This window comes from Salvelinus namaycush, chromosome 2 (assembly GCF_016432855.1).
Source record: "Salvelinus namaycush isolate Seneca chromosome 2, SaNama_1.0, whole genome shotgun sequence".
Taxonomy (NCBI): Eukaryota; Metazoa; Chordata; class Actinopteri; order Salmoniformes; family Salmonidae; genus Salvelinus; species Salvelinus namaycush.
Window position 1 is genome coordinate 41154805 of NC_052308.1, and position 10023 is coordinate 41164827.

The window sequence follows — 10023 nt, forward strand, 5'->3', positions numbered from 1 at the left end:
CCTCAGGCACCCCGTAGTGCCAGAAGACGTGAGTGAATAGGGCCTCTGCAGTCTGTAGGGCCGTAGGGAGACCGGGCAATGGGAGAAGACGGCAGGACTTAGAGAACCGATCCACAACGACCATGATCGTGGTGTTCCCCTGAGACGGAGGAAGATCGGTCAGAAAGTCCACCGACAGATGAGACCAAGGCCGTTGTGGAACGAGGAGGGGCTGTAACTTCCCTCTAGGCAAGTGCCTAGGAGCCTTACTCTGAGCGCACACCGAACAGGAGGAGTCAATTGATCACGGACACCAAGCAGCACGTACTTAAGACCTGTAGGACACTGAGGAGGTGTAGGTTCCAAAACGTAACGCCCGCTCAATGTCCGCGTCCACCTCCCATACCACCGGTGCCACCAGCCTAGAAGCTGGAAGGATGGGAGTAGGCTCGATGGACCGATCATCAGTGTCATAGAGACGGGACAGCGCGTCGGCCTTCGTGTTGAGGGAACCTGGTCTATACGAGATAGTAAACCTGAATCTCGTGAAAAACATGGCCCACCTTGCCTGACGAGGATTCAGTCTCCTCGCTGCCCGGATATACTCCAGATTGAGGTGGTCAGTCCAGATGAGGAAAGGGTGCTTAGCTCCCTCAAGCCAGTGTCTCCACACCTTCAAGGCCTTGACCACAGCTAACAACTCCCGGTCCCCCACATCATAGTTCCGCTCCGCCGGACCGAGCTTCTTCGAAAAGAAAGCGCAGGGGCGAAGCTTTGGTGGGGTACCCGAGCGATGTGATAGCACGGCTCCAACCCCAGCCTCGGACGCGTCCACCTCCACTATGAACGCTAAAGCGGGGTCCGGATGCGCCAACACGGGAGCGTCAACAAACAGCGCCTTCAACCGCTTGAAAGCTCCGTCTGCCTCTGCCGACCACCGTAAGCACACCGGCCCCCCCTTCAGCAGTGAGGTAATAGGAGCCGCCACCTGGCCAAAATCCCGGATAAACCTCCGGTAGTAATTGGCAAACCCTAAAAACCGCCGCACCTCCTTTACCGTGGTCGGAGTCGGCCAATTACGCACGGCCTTAACTTCTAGTTCCTCCCAAACCCGGATCCGGGAGCACCCCCACCAGTAAAAAAGCTGACTAGCATAGCCTAGCATAGCGTCACAAGTAAATACTAGCATCTAAATATCATTAAATCACAAGTCCAAGACACCAGATGAAAGATACACTTCTTGTGAATCTAGCCACCATTTCTGATTTTTAAAATGTTTTACAGGGAAGACACAATATGTAAATCTATTAGCTAACCACGTTAGCAAAAGACATCATTTTTCTTACTCCACTATTTTTTCACTCCACCAGTAGCTATCACCAATTCGACCAAATAAAGATATAAATAGCCACTAACCAAGAAAAAACTTCATCAGATGACAGTCTGATAACATATTTATTGTATAGCATATGTTTTGTTAGAAAAATGTGCATATTTCAGGTATAAATCATAGTTTACAATTGCAGCCCCCATCACAACTCTCACTAAAATGACTAGAATAACTACAGAGACCATCGTGTATTAGCTAATTACTCATCATAAAACATTTCTTAAAAATACACAGCGTACAGCAATTGAAAGACACAGATCTTGTGAATCAAGACAATATTTCAGATTTTCTAAGTGTTTTACAGCGAAAACACAATATATCGTTATATTAGCTTACCACAATAGCAAACCAGACAACAGCATTGATTCCAGCCAAACACAGCGATAACGTATTCACCACCAAAATAAATTAATTTTTCACTAACCTTCTCAGAATTCTTCAGATGACAGTCCTGTAACATCATATTACACAATCCATATAGGTTTTGTTCGAAAATGTGAATATTTAGCAGCACAAATCGTGGTTATACAATGTGATCAGTGGCAACAGGTCATGCATTCTGGCCGGCGCCATCTTGGAAAGGCACCTAATCTAATCAATAAATAATCGTAAACTTGACTAAAAAATACAGGTTGGACATCAAATGAAAGATGCATTAGTTATTAATGCAACCGCTGAGTTAGATTTTTAAAATTAACGTTACTAGACATACAGTGTGCGTTACAGCCAGACTAGTGCCGCAATAATGGCGGACAAATCCGTTTACATTTTTCCACATAAATACGGAATAACATCATAAATAGCTCTTACTTTTGGACGAGCTTCCATCAGAATCTTGGGCAAGTGATCCGTTGTCCAAAAGAATCGTTGCTTGGTTGTAAAACGTAGTCTTCAACTTCGGAATTAGCAGCTAACAATAGCTATGTGGCCACAGCATGCCCAAATCCTCAAAACGCAATACTAAGGAAATTCCGAAAATAGCAATATACTCGCATAAACTGATATAACTCGGTTTAAAATAACTTCGTTATGATGTTTCTAACACCTATATCGAATTAAATTACAGACGGATATATCTAAGGTCGATAACTGAGCGTTTCAAAATGCCATTCTGAGGTCCTGCTTTGCGCAATGACGAACGTCGAAAAGAGAGCTCCCCTCGTTCCTTGGCCTTTTATAAACTCTGAGAATTACGTAGACACTCCATTCCACTTCTCATTGGTTACTGACATCCAGGGGAAGGCGGGTGCAGTTCATGTCGACCCATAGGATACATACAGAGCTTTAAACTGATCTGAGAACAGAGCCTAATTTTCAGACCTTCGCAGTTCCTGTCATGGATTTCGCTGCAGAAAGAGTTCTGGTTCACCCACAGACATAATTCAAACGGTTTTAGAAACTAGAGATTGTTTTCTATCCAATAGTAATAATAATATGCATATTGTACGAGCAAGAATTGAGTACGAGGCAGTTTAATTTGGAGACCAATTTTTCCAAGATCGAAATAGCACCCCCCATAGGCTCAAGAGGTTAACGCGGTCACACTCCATCACCCCCCCCCCCCCCCCCCCCCCGAGGTGGAAATGCGATAACCCAGGAAGAAGACAGCTCGTTTGGAGAACACACATTTCTCAGCCTTAACGTACAGGTCATGCTCCAGCAGTCACCCAAGTACCTTGCGCCCCAGGGACCTTGCGCACCAGGGACACTATTCCACTATGGTGGAATAGATCAGGATATCATCAATATACACCACCACACCCTGCCCGTGCAGGTCCCTGAGAATCTCGTCTACAAAGGATTGAAAGACGGCTGGAGCATTCTTTAACCCATACGGCATGACGAGGTACTCATAGTGGCCCGATGTGGTACTAAACGCGGTTTTCCACTCATCTCCCCCCCGAATACGCACCAGATTATACGCGCTCCTGAGGTCCAGTTTCGTGAAGAAACGCGCTACGTGAAATGATTCCACCGCCATAGCGATGAGAGGTAGCGGGTAACTAAACCCCACTGTGATGGAATTTATACCTCGATAATCAATGCACGGACGCAGACCTCCCTCCTTTTTCTTCACAAAAAAGAAACTCGAGGAGACGGGTGACATGGAGGGCCGAATGTACCCCTGTCTCAGAGATTCCGTGACATATGTCTCCATAGCCAGCGTCTCCTCCTGTGACAATGGGTACACGTGACTCCTGGGAAGTGCAGCGTTTTCCTGGAGGTTTATCACGCAATCCCCTCGTCGATGAGGTGGTAATTTAGTCGCCCTCTTCTTACAGAAGGCGATAGCCAAATCGGCATATTCTGAGGGAATGTGCACATTGGAAACCTGGTCTGGACTCTCCACCAACGTAGCACCGATGGAAACTCCTACACACCTACCTGAACACTCCTCTGACCACCCCTGGAGAGCCCCCTGTTCCCATGAAATACTGGGATTGTGATTTGCCAGCCAGGGAACCCCAGCACCACCGGAAACGCAGGTGAATCGATGAAGAGACTAATCCGCTCCCTATGATCCCCCTGCAATACCATGTCCAGTGGAACCGTGGCCTCCCTGACCAGGCCTGACCCTAACGGTCGGCTATCTAAGGAGTGCACGGGGAAGGGAGGATCTATCGGCATCAGCGGAACCCCCAACCTATGGGCGAGTCCGCGATCCATAAAGCTCCCAGCTGCGCCTGAATCGACTAGCGCCTTATGCTGGAGAGAGGGAGAAAACTCAGAAAAATAAATCAATAAAAACATGTGACCAACAGGGAGCTCTGGGTGAGTTTGATGCTGACTCACCTGGGGTGACCGAGAAGTGTTCTGCCTGCCCTCTCGACTCCCAGACGAGCTCCTCCAGCACCGGTCGGAAGTGTGCCCTCTCCGACCACAGCTGGTACAGGAGGAGCCTCCTCCTCCGGTCCTCCTCGCTGCAGCCCCCCCTAACTCCATCGGAATGGGAGCGGGAGGTCCAGGAGATGGAACTGACAGGGCCCTTTCTGAACGCCCGCGGGCAGCTAGCAGGTTGTCCAGTCGAATAGACATGTCTATAAGTTCATCGAGAGAGAGAGTGGTGTCCCGACAAGCTAGCCCTCTGCGGACGTCCTCCCGGAGGCTGCACCGGTAGTGGTCTATCAGGGCCCTGTCATTCCACCCCGCGCCAGCAGCCAAGGTCCGGAACTCCAGCGCGAAGTCCTGCGCACTCCTCGTCTCCTGCCTAAGGTGGAACAGCCGTTCACCCGCCGCTCGGGCCTCAGGAGGGTGGTCGAACACGGCCCGGAAACGGCGGGTGAACTCTGGGTAGTGGTCCCGAGCGGAGTCTGGGCCATTCCAAACTGCGTTGGCCCACTCCAGGGCCCTACCCGTCAGGCAGGAGACGAGGACGCTCACACTCTCTTCACCCGAGGGGGCTGGATGAATGGTAGCCAGGTATAGCTCGAGCTGGAGCAAAAAGCCCTGGCACCCGGAGACCACTCCTCTCCCATTGTTCCATTCTCTCCATCATCTGGTCCATCGCAGACCCAATACGATGGAGGATGGTTGTATGATGGAGGACACGCTCCTCCATAGATGGAAGAGGGGTGGTCGCTGCTCCTGCTGACTCCATAGTGGTGCGGGCTTCTGTAACACGTGGGTGCAGGAATCAGGCGCAGAGAGCAGAAGGTTAGGACAAACGTATTTAATACTGCTACTGACATGGTCACGCCAACACACTTGGCGCATAAAAACCCAGACCGGCCCAATCCAGGACCCACTACAGTACGGCGTAAATACCACAGAAATACAATCCACCACAACCTAACAGAAGGAACAGGTGAAAACAATAAGACTCAACCAACCGAACAGGGAAAAAAGGGATCGGTGGCAGCTAGTAGACCGGTGACGATGACCGCCGAGCACCGCCCGAACAGGAAGAGGAACCGCCTCCGGTGGGATTCGTGACATGCACTGTCAGATCTAGAAGCATAAGCATTTCGCTACACTCGCAATAACATCTGCTATTCATGTGACCAATAAAATTGTATTTGATTTGATTAGAGATTGTTGTAGTTCAGGCTGTAACACAGAAAAATGTGGAATAAGTCAAGGGGTATGAATACTTTCTGAATGCACTGTATGTGTACATTTATTTTGCAACACTTGTGCACGCAACGCGGCTGGCTTAGTCAGCATGTAACTGAGAAATTTCGCAAAATTTATAAAACGAAATCTTAACAGGCCATGTCAATTTCGACTCGCCCACCAAACATTTTTTTTTTCTAGAATTACCAGATGGCCAATCCACCCCTGGCTCATTTCTTCAAACTAAGGGATTGATTCAAGCTTGGAAATCCCATTATGATAATCTGAGTCCTTTACAAAGAGACACTTTTTCAGGGAAGGCAGCTCCAGTATAAATGAATGGATTAACAGACGCTATTGGCAATCCCAGTATTGATTCAAATAAAAATTACTCATCGCTAAGGTCTGGTGACTTTTGGGGGTTCCCTCCACCTCCACCCTCCAGTCTGGTTAATGTTCACACGGTGACAGCTCAGTTCAAAGGTCACCACAGAGAAGGAAGGAGCACAGATCTACACCGAACTCCCAAGGAGAAGGAGCGAGAGAGATACGCAACAGGGGGGAGTGAAGGAGAGAGAATTCAGGGTAGGACGAAAACAGCATCATGGTTTCAATCACAGAGACACAGAGTAAGTGGTTAATAACAGCTGTCCATACAATCACCGTGTACATTTTTTTTTACCTTCAACTCTGAGACTTGCGTTAAGCAACATGTACTTGGACTTGAGTGATGTCATTATGAAGACTTTGAACTTTGAAGTGTGTTATGGTGAAAGCCTTTATGGATATGAATACTGTGAGTTTTACTTCTAGAGGTTGTCTAAATGTATGAACAGTCTGTAGGCCTATAGTTGGTTGAACTACCCGGGCTGACTCTCACAAATGTTTGTGTGTGTGTGTGTTCCAGAGATTGGTGTTGGTCTCACTGGCTTCGGCCTCTTCTTTCTGCTCTTTGGCGTGCTGCTGTACTTTGACTCTGTCTTACTGGCATTTGGGAATGTGAGTAACAATCGGTATCACACACTGACACTGTGCTCCCCTCTCACCACCATACAACGTTCCTTCACCACCTGGCTAGGGGAAGCAGGTCACAGGTCAACAGAGGCCACTGATATAACATGATGTTACACACAACATGACTTATACGGTTTCACATGGTACTCTGTAATTCTATAACCAATATTTTGGAATTAATACACACCTGCACTGTACTGTCTACATGTTTTTCAACGGCAATTGGGTTGCTTGACAATAGTCATAGTAACAGGAAGTAATAGTGACAGTGACAATATTAGCTGCACAAACAGGAAGAATGTATTTTCTACGTTTTCAAACAAAGCTTGTCTCGTCCTTCTTTCCTTCAGGTTCTGTTTCTGGCTGGCCTGGCGTTCATCATCGGCCTGAGAAGGACGGCAGGGTTCTTCTTACAGAGACAGAAGCTCAGAGGCTCCACCTTATTCCTGGGGGGCGTGGCCTTGGTGCTGTTCCGCTGGCCAATCATCGGCATGGCTGTGGAGAGCTACGGCTTCGTGCTCCTGTTCAGGTGTGTAAAAAAAAAGAGCACCTCTAGGATAGTGAAAAAGAGGACATTTTACATTTTAGTAATTCAGCAGACACTTTCATCATTGAGTGCCTTAGACATCCAGAGCATCTTAGAAGACATGCGTTAATGGAAGCAAGTTGGAACAGCAACTTAAAAACAGGATAGCTGTCACGACTTCCGCCGAAGTCGGCTCCTCTCCTTGTTCGGGCGGCGTTCGGCGATCGACGTAAGTGGCTTTCTAGCCAACGCCGCTCCATTTTTCATATATCCATTTGTCTTGTCTTGTTTCCATACACACCTGGTTTTCATTTCCCCAATCAATCTACTTGTATTTAACCGTCTGGTTCCCATCATGTTTTGTGTGTAATTGTTTCATGTTATGTGGTGTTAGTTTACGCGTTTTACTTTTATGTTCCGTTTTTTGAGCGCGTTTGATTTATGAAGTGCTCTCGTTTTTGGAACTATAATAAAAGTGCACCTGTTCATTATACTCTGCTCTCCTGCACCTGACTTCGCCTCCAATACACCATTGACAATTGCTGGGAGATGATTATGTTAGATGAGAGACATAGAGTACCTTGGCGACAGCACCATATTTTTAAACGCCTGCCTCGTTTCATCTCTTTCATACTGACTGATTGGAAAGTTCCAACCACATAAAAAACGGCGCAAAATTAATTGAAATCGATGGCAGCAATTATTTAGACTGAAGCAAGAGAATATAAACTCCGACTTCGGAATGGAATGTTGCCCATTCACATATCATATGTGTCACGTCTGCTCCTGCTCCTCCTTACTGGCGGTCGAGGACGCCAGGATGCCCATCATTACGCACACCTGTCACCATCATTACGCACATCAGCGCTTGCTGGAGTCACCTGGACTCCATTACCTTGTTGATTGCCCCTCCTATATCTGTCTGTTCCTCGGTTAGATCCCTGTACTCTCTGAGATGTCGTTCTGTACACCACTGTTTGCCTGTTTGTGGCCCACCTGTTAGCTTGCACGATTCTTGCGATTCTGCTTCGACCTCTCATCAAAGAGCTGTTTTTGCCCACAAGACTACTGCTGACTGGATCTTTTTTGTTTGTTGCTCCATTCTTGGTTAACCCTAGACACTGTCGTGCGTGAAAAGCCCAGGAGCCCGAACTTTTCTGAGATACTGGAAACAGGCACCTGGAAGCCTGGAACCGATGATCCTACCATGCTCAAAGTTGCGTTGGTCACTCATTTTGCCCATTCTAACTTTCAGTCAAACAGTAACTGAATGCCTCAATGCCTATCTGCCTGCTTTATAAAAGTTGTCTGTCGAAATGTTGTATATTAGGTTATTAAATTATTCCATCTGAGCTCCTAGAGTGTGCGGCTCTCCTTTAATTTTTCAAGTGTTCTGCTTCGCTATCCAGCACCTCGCCTAAATAGGTGTGCGTTTCTTTCGCCTCTAGTTTAATCTGCTTTATAAATCAAACCATGGCCATGTGACTGTCTGTAGGAGTGATCCATTTTCATGAAAGGGGTGGTGTTCCTACTAAACAGGCCACAAAGTGTATATCACTTTACTGACCACATCCAGGGACCAGCCTTGAACCACTTTCTAAGACAAACATTTTACCGTGGCCAAAACATGTGAGAAAGCTTACATTTCAAAAAATCATAAATGTCTGATACCTCCCTGTGGTTCTAATAGAAAATACGATTGCAATCATATTTCCCGAATGGAAATTTGTCTTGGAAACCTGGGTAACATTAAAGACAGACTCACTCTGTGGTAGTTCTAAGCTGAACTGACAGTATTTGCTGGGTCAGAATGTTCTCACATCATATTTATTTGTCTATCTCCCTCCAGGTCATTCTTCCCTGTGGCGTTTGGATTCATTTTATCGTTGGTTAATATCCCCTATCTCAATGTGGTGAGAGCAATAATCTTTATTTTTTCCAACTGTGACTGTGACTATGCCAGGCTCATAACTTTGTATAAACATAATACGTTCTGATTTAATTATAAGCATGATTTGTATAATTCTCCCATAAAATATTGGAGATATATCAGTACATTTGGGAACCGTTGTTTGAGCTAAGATAGCAATGGGAAAAAACTACAATGCATTAGCCCACTCCAAGACTGCTTGAGGTTTGGGTAGACACCCCCGATGTTTCAACAAAGAGAGGATTATTCCACGTAACATTTTCACAATGTGTCTAGTCGAAAGCTGTAGTCTCCCAATAGTCCTGCTTCATGAAGACTGAAATCTCTCCCTCTCTTCTCTTTTTTTTCCTTCTCCCAGGGAAACAGCTCCTCTATGGTCTGAGAGAAGACAAAGGTAGTGGAAGCTCTCTCTACATTTCTCTCTCTCACTATCTCTATTCTTTCTTATCTCTGTTATACAACAACTTCCTAGGAAGTAGCCCTTCCATGGTCTGAGGAAAAAGAAAGAGAGTGGAAGAGTTGAATAGAGGCTACAAAGAAGAGAGGGATGAAAGTGATGGATTAAAAAAGGAAAAGCTTATGGGCTCAGACTGGCTACAACCTTTGACAGAGACTGACAGAGAAGTGGTGGCGACGAGGTAGCTAAGAGCCTTGTCCATCAACAAGTATTAACCAATGGACATGAACTATTATTCTTAAAGTGTTTATGTAAAAATTATCTACCAGAGAAACCATGTGTGGCAATGAGTGTTTGCCATTCCACTAATGTATTTATAATAAAACCATGTTTTTGATCTACCGTTTATCATATCCTTTATTACACACTTTATTTTAAGGTAAACATGGAATCTATTACTTTGTAGATGACGGTGTACATTTCGAAAGTGTTGTGTGATGTCTGTATGTCACGCCCTGACCTTAGAGTTCCTTATTATTATCTATGTTTGGTTAGGTCAGGGTGTGACTCGGGTGGGAAAGTCTATGTTTTCTATTTCTTTGTTTTTGGCCGTTTGTGTTTCCCAATCAGAGGCAGCTGTTTATCGTTGTCTCTGATTGGGGATCATATATAAGTTGTCATTTTCCTTTTGGGTTTTGTGGGATCTTGTTTTCTGTTTCGTGTTTCTGCCTGAC

At 46.1% G+C, this 10023-nt stretch overlaps 1 protein-coding gene across 1 annotated transcript; it reads left to right on the forward strand.

The window, feature by feature from the left end:
- Positions 1–6026: 6026 nt before the first annotated feature.
- On the forward strand, positions 6027–9481 carry LOC120026086 (vesicle transport protein GOT1A-like). The gene is made up of 5 exons (XM_038970890.1): positions 6027–6051; positions 6330–6421; positions 6787–6965; positions 8812–8873; positions 9344–9481. Exons 1-5 carry the CDS (start codon positions 6027–6029, stop codon positions 9385–9387), a joined length of 402 nt encoding a protein of 133 aa, XP_038826818.1. The 3' UTR covers positions 9388–9481.
- The last annotated feature ends 542 nt before the right edge of the window (positions 9482–10023 follow it).

Bases quoted from the DNA above. Each gene is read 5' to 3' on its own strand.
- LOC120026086 (XM_038970890.1), top strand. From the start codon at position 6,027: ATGGTTTCAATCACAGAGACACAGA. The intron at 6,052-6,329 runs GTAAGTGGTTAA...TGTGTGTTCCAG, and splicing joins TTCAATCACAGAGACACAGA to AGATTGGTGTTGGTCTCACT. The intron at 8,874-9,343 runs TGGTGAGAGCAA...CTTTCTTATCTC, and splicing joins TAATATCCCCTATCTCAATG to TGTTATACAACAACTTCCTA.